Source organism: Mirounga leonina, unplaced genomic scaffold (genome assembly GCF_011800145.1).
Source record: "Mirounga leonina isolate KUSES-001 unplaced genomic scaffold, KU_Mleo_1.0 Mir_178, whole genome shotgun sequence".
NCBI classification, from domain to species: Eukaryota; Metazoa; Chordata; class Mammalia; order Carnivora; family Phocidae; genus Mirounga; species Mirounga leonina.
The window spans coordinates 1,021,443-1,037,836 of NW_023270464.1; the positions used below are offsets into that span (position 1 = coordinate 1,021,443).

General features: G+C 38.1%; 1 protein-coding gene across 2 annotated transcripts in view; it reads left to right on the top strand.

Annotated features, from left to right (window-relative positions):
* The window catches only part of OCA2 (OCA2 melanosomal transmembrane protein), a 545,103-nt gene that overhangs the window by 278,211 nt on the left and 250,498 nt on the right, over window positions 1-16,394 (top strand). For both annotated transcript variants that reach the window (XM_035023928.1, XM_035023929.1), the window contains one exon: window positions 6,135-6,262. In XM_035023928.1, the coding sequence (XP_034879819.1) occupies window positions 6,135-6,262 (128 nt within the window). The remainder of the gene's footprint in view (window positions 1-6,134; window positions 6,263-16,394) is intronic.

Sequence of the window (16,394 nt, forward strand, 5' to 3'; positions counted from 1 at the left end):
AGAGGATCATATGATTCTAGTTCTTTCTTTTGTTAATGTATTGTATCACATTGATTGATTTGTGCATGTTGAACCAACCTTGCAGTGCAGGAATAAATCCCACTTGGCCGTGGTGAATAATCCTTTTGGCTACTGCTGTAGCCAAATAATCCCTTTGGCTACTGTTGAATCCTACTGGCTAGTATTTTGGTGAGAATTTTTGCATCCATGTTCATCACGGATATTGTTCTGTAATTCTCCTTTTTGATGGGGTATTTATCTGGATTGGGATCAAGGTAATGGTGGCCTCATAGAATGAGTTTGGAAGTTTTCTTTCCATTTCTATTTTTTTGGAACATTTTTAGAAGAAAAGGTATTAATTCTTCTCTAAATGTTTGGGAGAATTCCCCTGGGAAGCTATCTGGCCCTGGGCTTTTGTTCGTTGGGAGATTTGTGATGACTGCTTCAATTTCCTTAGTAGTTATAGGACTGTTCAGGTTTTCTATTTCTTCCTGGTTCAGTTTTGGTAGTTAATACATCTCTAGGAATGCATCCATTTCTTCCAGGATGCTCATAATATGTTCTTATAATTGTTTGTATTTCTTTGGTGTTGGTTGTGATCTCTCCTCTTTCATTCATGATTGTGTTGATTTGGATCATGTCTCTTTTCTTTTTATAAGTCTGGCCAGGGGATTATCAATCTTGTTAATTCTTTCAAAGAACCAGCTCCCTTTTTCGTTGATCTGTTCTACTGTTCTTTTGGTTTCTATTTCATTGATTTCTGCTCTGATCTTTATTATTTCTCTTCTCCTGCTGGGTTTAGGCTTTATTTGCTGTTCTTTCTCCAGCTCCTTTAGGTATAGGGTTAGGTTGTGTATTTGAGACCTTTCTTGTTTCTTGAGAAAGGCTTGTATTGCTATATACTTTCCTCTTAGGACTGCCTTTGCTGCATCCCAAAGATTTTGAATAGTTGTGTTTTCATTTTCATTTGTTTCCATGAATATTGTTAATTCTTCTTTAATTTCCTGGTTGACCCATTCATTCTTTAGTAGGATGCTCTTTAGCCTCCATGTATTTGAGTTCTTTCCGACTTCCATCTTGTGACTGAGTTCTAGTTTCAAAGCATTGTGGTCTGAAAATAGGCAGGGAATGATCCCAATCTTTTGGTACTGGTTGAGACCTGATTTATGACCTAGGATGTGATCGATTCTGGAGAATGTTCCATGGGCACTAGAGAAGAATGTGTATTCCGTTGCTTTGGGGTGGAATGTTCTGAATAGGTCTGTGAATTCCATTTGGTCCAGTGTGTCATTTAAAGTCTTTATTTCCTTGTTGATCTTTTGCTTAGATGATCTGTCCATTAAAGTCCCCCACTATTATTGTATTGTTGTCGATGTGCTTCTTTGCTTTTGTTATTAATTGCCTTATATAATTGGCCACTCCCATGTTAGGTGCATAGATATTTACAATTGTTTGATCTTCTTTTTGGATAGACCCTTTAAGTATGATATGGTGTCCTTCCTCATCTCTTATTACAGTCTTTGGTTTAAAATCTGATTTGTCTGATGTAAGGATTGCCACCCCAGCTTTCTTTTGATGTCCATTAGCATGGTAAAAGATTTTCTACCCCCTCACTTTCAATCTGGGGGTGTCTTTGGGTCTAAAATGAGTCTCTTGCAGACAGCATATTGATGGGTCTTGTTTTTTTATCCAGTCTGATAGCCTGTGCCTTTTGATTGGGGCATTTAGCCCATTTTCATTCATGGTAACTATTGAAAGATAGGACTTTAGTGTCATTGTATTGCCTGTAAGGTGACTGTTATTTTATATTGTCTGTGTTCCTTTCTGGTGTATGTTGCTTTTAGGCTCTCTCTTTGCTTAGAGGACCCCTTTCAATATTTCTTGTAGGGCTGGTTTCGTGTTTGCAAATTCCTTTAGTTTTTGTTTGTCCTGGAATATATTTATCTCTCCTTCTATTTTCTTTCTTTCTTTTTTTTTTTAAGATTTCATTTCTTTTTGACAAATAGATAGAGCCAGAGAGCACAAGTGGAGAGAATGGCAGAGGGAAAGGGAGAAGCAGGCTCCCCACTTGAGCAGGCAGCCCAATGGGGGACTCGATCCCAGGACCCTGGAATCATGACCTGAGCCAAAGGGAGATGCTTAACCATCTGAGCCACCCAGGCGCCCCTCTCCTTCTATTTTCAATGACAGTCTAGCTGGATAGAGTATTCTTGGCTGCATATGTTTCTCGTTTAGTGCTCTGAATATATCATGTCAGTCCTTTCTGGCCTACCAGTCTCTGTGGATAGGTCTGTTGCCAATCGAATGTTTCTACTGTTGTAGGTTACAGATCTCTTCTCCGGAGCTGCTTTCAGGATTTTCTCTTTGTCTCTGAGACTCGTAAGTTTTACTATTAGATGTTGGAGTGTTGACCTATTTTTATTGAATTTGAGAGGAGTTCTCTGTGCTTCTTGGATTTTGATGCCTGTTTCCTTCCCCAAACTAGGGAAGTTCTCTGCTATAATTTGCTCCAATATACCTTCTGCCCCTCTGTCTTTCTTCTTCTGGGTTCCCAATTATTCTAATGCTGTTTTGGCTTATGGTATTGCTTATCTCTCCAATTCTGCCCTCATGATCCAGGAGTTGTTTATTTCTCTTTTTCTCAGCTTCTTTATTTTCCATCATTTGGTCTTCTATAGCACTGATTCTGTCTTCTGCTTCATTTATCCTAGCAGTTAGTGCCCCCATTTTTGAATGCACCTCATTAATAGCCTTTTTGATTTCTACTTGGTTAGATTTTAGTTCTTTTACTTCTCCAGAAAGGGTTTCTCTAATAACTTCCATGCTTTTTTCAAGCCCAGCTAGTGTGTTTAAAGTGATGATTCTGAACTCTAGATCTGACATCGTACTATTGCCCGTATTGAGTAGGTCCCTGGCAGTCAGTACTACCTCTTGTTCATTTTGTTGAGGTGATTTTTTCCATCTTGTCATTTTGTCCAGAGGAGAATAGGTGAATGAGAGGACAAAATGCTTACAGGTTAACAACGTTCCCAGAAAATATACTCTAAACAAATCAGAAAACACCTGAAGCCAGGGGAAAAGAAAGGGAAAAAAAGAAAAAAGAAAAAGAAAAATAAAAGAAAAAGATAAAAACAAACAAAAACAGAACAAAACAAAACAAAACAAAACAGAATATGGTCAAATATAATCAGGCTGGTACATAGATCAGTGCCACACACTAGATTTTGGGTGTATTTTGGTCTGTTAGAAGAAAGTGACTCCCAAAATTTTAAAGAAAGAAAAACTTACATATGTACAAAAATAAGGGTTGATAGGCTGAAGGGATGGAAGATGACTGTAAAGATAAAAATTATAAAAAATTTTATAAAAGTAATTGATAAGAAGTTGTTTGAGAAAAGAAAGAAGAAGTTTAAAAAAAAGAGAAGAGAATGTGATCAGGCAGGAGACTAGAACAAAGCCATACACTAGAGATTTATGGTATATTTTGATCTTTTAGAAGAAACTGTATCTCAAAATTTTAGAGAGAACAATTTATTTATATATGCCAAAAATAAGGATAACTACTATGAAGGGATAGAATATGACTTTAAAAATGAAAAATAAAAATGTTTTTTAAAAAAGGGATTGATAAGATGTTGGTTGAGAAAGGGAAAAAGAAAAATTAAAAGAAAAAGACAGTTAAAAAATTAATTTTGAAAGACTAAAGAATCATGGTAATAAAGCCACGGATTCTTTGCGCAGTATTCCCCTAGCACTGGAGTTCTGCCGTTCTCATTGATCGGTAAACTTGGTCTTGGCTGGCTGTTCTTGCTGATCTTCTGGGGGAAGGGCCTGTTGCCGTGGTTCCCAGATGTCTTTGCCAGAGGCGGAATTGTCCTGCCCTTGCTGGGTCCAGGCTAAGTAATGTGCTCGGGTTTGCTCTTGGCAGCTTTTGTTCCCTGCAAGCTTTCCTACAGCTTTGGAGGAGAAGAGTGAAAATGGCAGCCTCCCAATCTCTGTCCCAGAGGAGATGAGAACTCGGGCCCCTGCTCCTCAGTGAGCCCCCAGAGAAAAGCAGTCAATCATTCCTGTCTCCCCGGTCTCCGGCCGCACTCCGTGCTCACCTGGCCTGTGACCGAGCATTTTTATCTCTGGCAGCCACCTCGTGTGGAGTCTCCAAACCCAGCAGCTCCCTGTGGTGCACTCCCATGCCACTCCTCCTGGGGGAGGAAGGTGAGTCTCCCCGGAACTGCTGCTTGTTGGGCCCCTGCTGGAGTAGCAGTGGCCTGACTGTGCCCTGGATCATGGTTTATGGCAACTCTGAGCTGAGAGCCCACGCCTCAGCTCTGTCTCTGCAGCTGGCTTCCCCTCTCTGTATACCTGGGAGCTCTGCTGCACTCAGGCACCCCCGGTCTTTCTGTGACCCTGAGAGTCCTGAGATCACACTGTCCCAGCGAGTGTTCCACCCCCTGCTTAGTCACTGGAGTGATGTTCCTCAGTGGAGCCAACTTCTAAAAGTTCCGATTTTGTGGTCTGCCGTTGCTCTATCACTTGCCAGAAGCGGCCAACGGAGGCACCTCCCCTGCTGTCTATCCTCCTGAATATCGCCTCGGATTCACTGCTCCACAAGTCCTACATTCCAGAAAGTGGTCGCTTTTCTGTTCAGAGGGTTGTTGCTATTCTTTTCTTTGATCTCCTGTTGAGTTCGTAGGTGTTCAGAATGGTTTGATCCCTATACAGCTGAACTCCTGGGACCAGACGAAATCCAGGTCTCCTACTCCTCCTCCATCTTGCTCCAGTACTCTTTTTTTTTTTTTTGAAGATTTATGTATTTATTTTAGAGAGAGAGAGCAGGCGGGCTGGTGGGGGGGAGGGCAGAGGGAGAAAGAGGAGACTGAAGAGGGGCTTGATTGCATGACCCTGAAATCATGACCTGAGCCAAAATCAAGAGTTGGACACTTAACTGACTGAGCCACCCAGGCACCCCAAAGTAGTACTCTTTTTATGTCTATAGAATTTATAGTCATGTCACTGTTCTTTTTCTTGATATTATTAAATTTTGTCCTCTCATATTTTGTCCTATTCAAATTGGCTAAGGTTTATCAACCTTCTTGATTTTCTCTAAGAACTAAATTTTGGTGCCATTGCTTTGCTCTACTATTTTTTACTTCCTATTTCACTGATTTCTGCTCCAATCCTTAACCTTTCTTTTCTTCTACTTATTTTGGGTCTTATTTGCCCTACTCATTAAAAAAAAATGAGCAGACTGTTTGAACAAAAACTTCACAAAAGAATATCTGTAGATGGCAAATAGCTACATGAAAAACACTCAACATCATTAGCCTTTAGAGAAATGCAATTTGAAACCACAATAAATACCCTTCATACTCATCGGAATGTCAAACATTAAAAAAGGCTGACCCAAGTGTTGAAAATCTGGGGTAACAAATTCTGATACTGCTGGTGGTGTTATAAAATGTTACAACCATTTTGGAAAACAATTTCACAGTTTCTTAAAACATAAATATTCTATAATATTAACCTATCATATGATCAACTATTCCATTCCTAGGTATTTATCCAAGGGAACTGAAAACACATGCATAGATAGATAATTGTATATGATAGCACATTTGTTTGTAATAGTCAAATAATGGAAGTAATCCAATTGTCCCTTCAACAGTGAATAGATATGTACATCATCCCATAGCCATACTATGGCATATTACTAAACAATAAAAAGTAATATTGAAGAATTTTAAAATAGTTGTGTTGAAGTGGAAGCTGTCAGACAAAAGAATGAATGCTGTATGATTGCATTTATAGAAAATAGAGAAAATATAAACTATAGTGAAAAAAAAAACATACATGTATAGTTCCTGGGGGTAGGGTGTGGTTACAGGGGGAGATAGAGAGGATACAAGAATGCAAACAATAGTAAATTGCTGGGGGTAGTGAATGTTTTCATTGTCTTGATTGTATTATTGGTTTTGTGGGTATATACATTAAGCAAAATATAAATTGTACATTTGGAATATGTTCAGTTTGCAGAATATAAATTTTCTTCAACAAAGCAAGCAATCATAAGATAAAAACTCAGTGTCTTAACAATTGAAGTACATCTATGTCTATATGCCCACTTATTTGTTTTTCAGGGTGGATTGCTATTCTGGGTGCCATCTGGTTGCTAATTTTAGCTGATATTCATGATTTTGAGATAATTCTACACCGAGTGGAATGGGCAACTCTTCTATTCTTTGCAGCACTCTTTGTTCTGATGGAGGTAAGACTTTAGAACTTTTGCAATGTCATCTTTTACCTGACTTTTATATTTCATATTTTACTGAGTGAATGAAAAAAGCCCAAGTCTATAAGTCTTTGCAAATACTCACCAAGGAGAAAATGATGGAGTTTGTAATTAGAATATTTTAAGTTAAACCAGCTTTTATCTCAGCCACCTAATATTTCTGATAATTTTTTTTTTACTTTTATTTTTTTATTGTTATGTTAATCCCCATAGATTACATCATTAGTTTTAGATGTAGTGTTCCATGATTCATTGTTTGTGCATAACACCCAGTGCTCCATGCAGAATGTGCCCTCCTCAATACCCATCACCAGGCTAACCCATCCTTCCACCCCCCTCACCTCTAGAACCCTCAGTTTGTTTTTCAGAGTCCATCGTCTCTCATGGTTCATCTACACCTCCGAATTCCCCCCCTTCATTCTTCCCCTCCTTCTATCTTCTTCTTCTTTTCTTTTCTTTCGTAACATATATTGCATTATTTGTTTCAGAGGTACAGATCTGAGATTCAACAGTCTTGCACAATTCACAGCGCTTAGCAGAGCACATACCCTCCCCAGTGTCTATCACCCAGTGCCCCCATCCCTCCCACCCCACTCCAGCAACCCTCAGTTTGTTTCCTGAGATTAAGAATTCCTCATATCAGTGAGATCATATGATACATGTCTTTCTCTGACTTATTTCACTCAACATAATACCCTCCAGTTCCATCCACGTCATTGCAAATGGCAAGATCTCATTCCTTTTGATGGCTGCATAATATTCCATTGTATATATATACCACTTCTTTATCCATTCATCTGTCGATGGACATCTTGGCTCTTTCCACAGTTTGGCTATTGTGGACACTGCTGCTATAAACATCGGGGTGCACGTACCCTTTCGGATCCCTACTTTTGTAACTTTGGGGTAAATGCCCAGTAGTGCAATTGCTGGATCATATGGTAGCTCTATTTTCAACTTTTTGAGGAACCTTCATTCTGTTTTCCAGAGTGGCTGCACCAGCTTGCATTCCCACCAACAGTGGAGGAGGGTTCCCCTTTCTCCGCATCCCCGCCAACATCTGTCATTTCCTGACTTGTTAATTTTAGCCCTTCTGACTGGTGTGAGGTGGTATCTCATTGAGGTTTTGATTTGGATTTCCCTGATGCCGAGTGATATTGAGCACTCTTTCATGTGTCTGTTGGCCATTTGGATGTCTGCTTTGCAGAAATGTGTGTTCATGTCTTCTGCCCATTTCTTGATTGGATTCTTTGTTCTTTGGGTGTTCAGTTTGATGAGTTCTTTATAGATTTTGGATACTAGCCCTTTATCTGATATGTCATTTGCCAATATCTTCTCCCATTCTGTTGGTTGTCTTTTGGTTTTGTTGACTGTTTCCTTTGCTTTGCAAAAGCTTTTTATCTTGATGAAGTCCCAATAGTTCATTTTTGCCCTTGTTTCCCTTGCCTTTGGTGATGTTTCTAGGAAGAAGTTGCTTCGGCTGAGGTCGAAGAGGTTCCTGCCTGTGTTCTCCTTTAGGATTTTGATGGACTCCTGTCTCACATTGAGGTCTTTCAACCATTTGGAGTCTATTTTTGTGTGTGGTGTAAGGAAATGGTCCAGTTCCATTCTTCTGCATGTGGCTATCCAATTTTCCCAACACCATTTGTTGAAGAGACTGTCGTTTGTCCATTGGACATTCTTTTCTACTTTGTCAAAGATTAGTTGACCATAGAGTTGAGGGTCCATTTCTGGGCTCTCTATTCTATTCTATTGATCTATGTGTCTGTTTTTGTGACAGTACCATGCTGTCTTGATGATGACAGCTTTGTAATACAGCTGGAAGTCCGGAATGGTGATGCCACCAGCTTTGCTTTTCTTTTTCAACATTCTTCTGGCTATTCGGGGTCTTTTCTGGTTCCATACAAGTTTTAGGATTATTTGTTCCATTTCTTTGAAAAAAGTGGATGGTATTTAGATGGGGATTGCATTGAATGTGTAGATTGCTCTAGGTAGCATTGACATCTTCACAATATTTGTTCTTCCAATCCATGAGCATGGAACGTTTTTCCATTTCTTTGTGTCTTCCTCAATTTCTTTCATGAGTATTTTATAGTTTCCTGAGTAGAGATTCTTTGCCTCTTTGGTTAGATTTCTTCCTAGGTATCTTATGGTTTTGGGTGCAATTGTAAATGGGATCGACTCCTTAATTTCTCTTTCTTCTGTCTTGTTGTGGGTGTATAGGAATGTCACTGACTTCTGTGCATTGATTTTATATCCTGCCACTTTACTGAATTCCTGTATGAGTTCTAGCAGTTTTGGGGAGGAGTCTTTGGGGTTTTCCACATAAAGTATCATATCATCTGCAAAGAGTGAGAGTTTGACTTCTTCTTTGCCGATTTGGATGCCTTTGATTTCTTTTTGTTGTCTGATTGCTGTGGCTAGGACTTCTAATACTACGTTGAATAGCAGTGGTGATAGTGGACATCTCTGCTGTGTTCCTGACCTTATGGGGAAAGCTCTTAGTTTTTCCCCATTGAGAATGATATTCGCTGTAGGTTTTTCATAGATGGATTTTATGATATTGAGGTATGTACCCTCTATCCCTATACTCTGAAGAGTTTTGATCAAGAAAGGATGCTGTACTTTGTCAAATGCTTTTTCTGCGTCTATTGAGAGGATCATTGATTCTTGTTCTTTCTTTTGTTAATGTATTGTATCACGTTGATTGATTTGCAGATATTGAACCACCCTTGCAGCCCAGGCATATATCCCACTTGGTCGTGGTGAATAATCCTTTTAATATGTTGTAGGATCCTATTGGCTAGTATTTTGGTGAGAATTTTTGCATCCATGTTCATCAGGGATATTGGTCTCTAATTCTCTTTTTTGGTGGGGTCTTCGTCTGGTTTGGGCATCAAGGTAATGGTGGCCTCAAAAAACAAGTTTGGAAGTTTTCCTTCCATTTCTATTTTTTGGAACAGTTTCAGAAGAATAGGTATTAATTCTTCTTGAAATGTTTGCTAGAATTCCCCTGGGAAGCCATCTGGCCCTGGGCTTTTGTTTTTTGGGAGATTTTTGATGACTGCTTCAATTTCCTTAGTGGTTATAGGACTGTTCAGGTTTTCTATTTCTTCCTGGTTCAGTTTTGGTAGTTGATACATCTCTAGGAATGCATCCATTTCTTCCAGGTTACCTAATTTGCTGGCGTAGTGTTGCTCATAATATGTTCTTATAATTGTTTTTATTTCTTTGGTGTTGGTTGTGATCTCTCCTCTTTCATTCATGACTTTGTTGATTTGGATCATTTCTCTTTTCTTTTTGATAAGTCTGGCCAGGGGTTTATCAATCTTGTTAATTCTTTCAAAGAACCAGCTCCTAGTTTCGTTGATCTGTTCTACTATTCTTTTAGTTTGTATTTCATTGATTTCTGCTCTGATCTTTATTATTTGTTTTCTCCTGCTGGGTTTAGGCTTCATTTGCTATTCTTTCTCTAGCTCTTTTAGGTGTAGGGTTATGTTGTGTACTTGAGACCTTTCTTGTTTCTTGAGAAAGGCTTGTATTGCTATATACTTTCCTCTACGACTGCCTTTGCTGCATCCCAAAGATTTGAATAGTTATGTATTCATTTTCATTGGTTTTGATGAATGTTTTAAATTCATCTTGAATTTCCTGGTTGACCCATTCATTCTTCAGTAGGATGCTCTTTAGCCTCCATGTATTTAAGTTCTTTCTGACTTTCCTCTTGTGATTGAGTTCTAGTTTCAAAGCATTGTGGTCTGAAAATAGGCAAGGAATGATCCCAATCTTTTGGTACCGGTTGAGACCTGATTTATGATCTAGGATGTTATCTATTCTGGAGAATGTTCCATGGGCACTTCAGAAGAGTGTGTATTCTGTTGCTTTGGGATGGAATGTTCTGAATATGTCTGTGAAGTCCATTTGGCCCAGTGTGTCATTTAAATTCTTTATTTCCTTGTTGATCTTTTGCTCAGATGATCTGTCCATTTCAGTGAGGAGGGTGTTAAAGTCCCCCACTATTATTGTATTGTTGTCAATGTGTTTCTTTGCTTTTGTTATTAATTGCCTTATATAATTGGCTGCCCCCTTGTTAGGGGCATAGATATTTACAATTGTTAGATTTTCTTGTTGGATAGACCCTGTAGGTAGGATATAGTGTCCTTCCTCATCTCTTATTACAGTCTTTGGTTTAAAATCTGATTTGTCTGATATAAGGATTGCCACCCAGCTTTCTTTTGGTGTCCATTAGCATGGAAAATGGTTTTCCACCCCCTCACTTTCAATCTGGGGGTGTCTTTGGGTCTAAAATGAGTCTCTTGCAGACAGCATATTGATGGGTCTTGTTTTTTTATCCAGTCTGATAGCCTGTGCCTTTTGATTGGGCCATTTAGCCCATTTACATTCAGGGTAACTATTGAAAGATAGGAATTTAGTGCCATTGTATTGCCTGTAAGGTGATTGTTACTGTGTATTGTCTGTGTTCCTTTCTGGTCTATGTTGCTTTTAGGCTCTCTCTTTGCTTAGAGGACCCCTTTCAAGATTTCTTGTAGCACTGGTTTTGTGTTTGCAAATTCCTTTAGTTTTTGTTTATCGTGGAAGCTTTTTATCTCTCCTTCAATTTTCAATGACAGCCTAGCTGGATAGAGCATTCTTGGCTGCCTATTTTTCTCATTTAGTGGTCTGAATATATCCTGCCAGTTCTTTCTCGCCTGCCAGGTCTCTGTGGATAGGTCTGTTCCCAATCTAATGTTTCTACCATTGTAGGTTACATATCTCTTTTCCCGAGCTGCTTTCAGGTATTTCTTTTTGTCTCTGAGACTGGTAAGTTTTACTATGAGATGTCGGGGTGTTGACCTATTTTTATTGATTTTGAGAGGGTTTCTCTGTGCTTCCTGATTTTGATGCCTGTTTCCTTCCCCAGATTAGATAAGTTCTCTGCTATCATTTGCTCCAGTACACCTTCTACCCCTCTCTCTCTGTTTCTTCTTCTCTGGGATCCCAATTATTCTAATGTTGTTTCGTCTTATGGCATCACTTATCCCTCGAATTCTGCCCTCGTGATCCAGCAGTTGTTTATCTCTCTTTTTCTCAGCTTCTTTATTTTCCATCATTTGGTCTTCTATAGCACTGATTCTCTCTTCTGCCTCATTTATCCTAGCAGTTAGCGCCACCATATTTGATTGCACCTCATTAATAGCCTTTTTGATTTCTACTTGGTTAGATTACAGTTATTTTACTTCTCCAGAAAGGGTTTCTCTAATAACTTCCATGCTTTTTTCAAGCCCAGCTAGTGTGTTTAAAGTGATAATTCTGAACTCTAGATCTGACATCGTACTAATGTCTGTATTGAGTAGTAGGTCCCTGGCAGTCGCTACTACCTCTTGTTCATTTTGTTGAGGTGATTTTTTCCATCTTGTCATTTTGTCCAGAGGAGAATAGGTGAATGAGAGAACAAAATGCTTACAGGTTAACAACGTTCCCAGAAAATATACTGTAAACAAATCAGAAAAGACCTGAAGCAGTGGAAAAAGAAACAGAAAGTAGAAAAAAGAAAAAGAAAAGAAAAGGAAAAGAAAAAGATAAAGATAAAAACAAAGAAAAACAGAACAAAACAAAAAAAACCCAGAATGTGATCAAATATGATCAGGCTGGTATATGGATCAGTGCCACACACTAGATTTTGGGTGTATTTCGTCTGTTAGAAGAAAGTGCCTCCCAAAATTTTAAAGAAAGAAAAACTTATATATGTACAAAAATAAGGGTTGATATGATGAAGGGATAGAATATGACTGTAAAGATGGAAATTATAAAAAATTTTATAAAAGGAATTGATAAGAATTTGTTTGAAAAAAGAAAGAAGAGGATTTAAAAAAAAAGAGGAAAAAAAAGGGAGTGAATGTGATCAGGCAGGGGAGTAGAAAAAAACCATACTCTAGAGATTTAGGGTATATTTTAATCTGTTAGAAGAAACTATCTCAATATTTTAAAGAGATTACAACTTATATATATATGCCAAAAGTACAGGTAACTACTATGAAGGAATAGAATATGACTCTAAAAATGAAAAATAAAAATGTTTTTTAAAAAAAGGGATTGATAAGATGTTGGTTGAAAAAGGGAAAAAGAAAAATTCAAAAAAAAGAAAAAAGTTAAAAAAAATAACTTTGAAAGACTAAAGAATCATGGTAAAAAAGCCATGAATTCTATGTGCATTATTCCCCTAGTGCTGGAGGTCTGCCATTCTCATTGATCAGTAAACTTGCTCTTGGCTGGCTGTTCTCGCTGATCTTCTGGGGGAGGGGCCTGTTGCCGTGGTTTCCAAAAGTCTTTGCGGACGTGGAATTGCCCCTCCCTTGCCCGGTCGGGACTAAGTAATCTGCTTGGGTTTGCTCTCCGGAGCTTTTGTTCCCTACAAGCTTTCCATACAGCTTTGGAGGCGGAGAGTGAAAATGGCGGCCTCCCAATCTCTGCCCTGGAGGAGCCGAGAACTCGGGGCCCCACTCCTCAATGAGCCCCCATACGAAAGCCGCCAGTCACTCCCATCTCCCCGGTTTCCGGCCACACTCTATGCTCACCCGGCCTGTGACCGCGCATTTCTATCTCTGGCACCCGACCCCGTGTGGAGTCTCCAAACCCAGCAGATTCCTGCAGTGCGCTCCTGCACCTCTCCTCCTGGGGGAAGAAGGTGAGTCTCCCCGGATCTGCCACTTGTTGGGTCCCTGCTGGGGGAGCAGGGGCCTGACTGTGCCCTGGATCACGGTCTATGGCAACCCTGAGCTGAGAGCCCTTGCCTGGGCTCTGTCTCTGCAGCCGGCTTCCCCGCTCCGATGCCTGGGAGCTCTGCCGCACTCAGACACCCCCGGTCTTTCTGTGACCCCAAGGGTCCTGAGACCACACTGTCCCACGAGGGTTCCACCCCCCACTTAGCCACCGGAGTGATGTCCTTCAGGGGAGCAGACTTCTAAAAATTCCGGTTTTGTGGTCCGTGGTTCTGTCACTTGCAGAAGCGGCCAACGGAGGCCCCTCCCACCCCGTCTATCCTCCTGAATATTGCCTTGGATTTACTTCTCCACACGTCCTACCTTCCAGAAAGTGGTCGTTTTTCTGTTCAGAGAGTTGTTGCTCTTCTTTTATTCGATCTCCTGTTCAGTTCATAGGTGTTCAGATTGGTTTGATCCCTATCCAGCTGAATTCCTGAGAGGAGAGGAAATCCAGGTCTCCTACTCCTCCGCCATCTTGCTCCGCCCCCTCTGATAGTTTTTTAAAAAGCAACCAAATAAATAATTTTATCTTTGTGGTTTGTAAACTTGTTCAAATTTCATTTGCTATAAAGTAGAATCTGCTATAAGTTGGGTTTAGAGCTGAATGACATGTTACAGCAAATTGACAGGGTAATATTATCTTGATCTATTTCATTTTGTATAATACTTAAGTAAATATTCTATGTTATCACGGAAAAGACGACATCAAAGCAAAGAGTGAATAATATATATTGTTTTAGTCATTGTTACAAAGTTTATTAAATATTATTCACATTATTGTTCAATCTTGAGACTTGATTTATGAACTTGTATCCTCCTCCTCCTCAAATACAAGGTTTGCTGATGTAGAAAAATACTACTCCCTCAAGGATATCTCCTCAAGCACACCAAATGTCTCACATTAATTATCTTAACTTGCTGATGACAGATCCATTCAGTTTTATTTCTTCTCTGGATTAAAACTTTGACACTTCCCCTCCAGTTGTCTTTAAGACAGATCCCTTGGATTTTTGTACTTCATGTCTTTACTTGTAATGGATTGTGTGGATGTAATCAAGTGACTCATTTAGTCCCTACAAATCGCTCAGGGAGTTGTGAATTATATTCGAGGTCCTTGGTTCCCTACTCAAAAACTTCACCTTTTTCTATTGGGTATTCTTCCCACACCAAACACATAGACTATGGAGGGGAAATTTCTGGTTACTGTTTTCATGATTGGACTTTGAATGTCTCTGCCTTGTTTACATGTTTACTCCAGGCATAAATTGCTATCTCATCTGGATTTTGGGCATATTTTCCCCAGTTTTTTGCTTAACTTTGTGTTGATGGAATAAACAATGGGATTTTTAAAACAACTTTATTGAGATGTAACTTATCATAAGATTCACCCATGTTAAGTTTATAATTCAATGATTTTTAATAAATTCAGAATATTTCATTATCTAAAAAGATCCTGCATGTTCTTTACAATTAATTCTAGCTCCCAAATCCAGCTTTAGGCAACCACTAATTTTTCTATTTATTTGCCTTTCCTGTACATTTTATCTAAAGGAGTCATGTACTGTATAGGCTTTTCTGTCTGATTTCTTTAATTAGAATAATGATAATAATGCTTTAGGTTTATTCATGTCCTTGTATGTATCTTTATCTAATTTTTTATTACTGAATAGTTTCTACTATGTGGATATACTATATTTTATTTACCCAATCACCATTTGGTATATATTTGTATTGTTTCCAATTTTGAATTTTATGAATATTACTGTCATAAACATTCGTGTATGTCTTTGTGTGGAAATATAATCTTTGTGTGGAAATATATTTTCATTTCTTTGAGGTAGATACTAGGCTTTATCATAATTTAGCTTCTTAAGAAACAGCCAAAATGTTTTCCACACTGGCTGCACCATTTTACATTCTCATCAGTAATGTAATAGGATTCCAGTGTCTCTACATTCTGTTACCTATTGGCTTTCTTTTTTATTATTAGACATTCTAGTAGGTGTGAAGTGGTATCTCATTATGATATTCAGCATCATGTTAGTCATTTTTATATGTTCAGCAAATTTCTATTCAAGACTTTTCACCACTTTTCATTTGGGTTTTTTTTCTTTTTTGAGTCATAATAGTCCTTTATATATTAATCTTTCACTAAATATATGATTTGATTCTGATTGTACATTGCCATTATATAGAAATAAAATTAATTTTTGATATTGATGTTGTATTCTGTGACCTTGTTGAACTCATTTATTAATCTAGTAGTTATTTTTGGATTCCTTAGAATTTTCTTTCATATCATTTGTAAATAGAGACATTTTAATTTCTTCCTTTTCTGATCTGGATGCCTCTAACTACCTCATAATCTCTCCCTTCCTCTCTTTCCCATTTTTCCTTCTCTTTCTTTTTCTCTTGTCTTTTGACTAGAACTTCCATTTCAGTGTTGGAGAGAAGTGGTGAGCATTGATACCTTGTTCCTGAGCTTAGGGGCAAAGCATTCAGCTTTTCACTATTATGCATAATGTTTGTTCTAGGTTTTTCTTAATAGAAGCTCTTTATCAGGTTGAAAAAGTTCCAATATATTCCTAGTTTGTTGTGAATTTTTATCAGAAATATATATTGGATTTTGAAAAATCCTTGTCAATATCTATTGAGATGACCATGTGATTTTTATCCTGGAGTCTATTAATTTGAATCTATTAATATGGTATACTACATTAATGGATTTGCAGATGTTAAATCTACTTTGCATTCTTAGAATAAATCTCACTTGGTCATGGTGTATAATAAATTGTTGAATTCAGTTTGTATATTCATGAGGGATATTAGTCTGCATTAATATTTTTATGTGATGTTTCTGGCTTTGGTATCAGCATAATACTGAATGAGTATAATAGAATAAGTTGAGAAGTGTTCTTTGTGGAAGAGTTTGTGAAAGATTGGTTTTAATATTCAGCTGAAGTGTTCAGTGAAGCCATCTGGGCCTGGAATTTAATTTGTGGGGAAGTTTTGTGTTTGTTTCAGGAATTCAATTTCTTTGGCCATTCAGATGTCTATTTGTGAGTAAATTTTAGTAATTTTTGTCTTTTATGAATTTTTCTATTTCATTTAAATTGTTTATTCTTGGCATAAGTTGTTTATAATATTACCTTATAATACTTTTTTATTTCTGTGAAGGCATTAGTGATGCCCCCTCTCTCATTTCTTATTTTGGTGATTAGTCTCTTTTTTTTTCTTGATTAGTGTAGGTAAAGTTGGACATTTTGTTAATCTTTTTAAAAAAGAGCAAATTTTAACTTCATTGATTTTGTCCATAGTTTTTTTCTCTTTCATTGATTTTTTCTCTA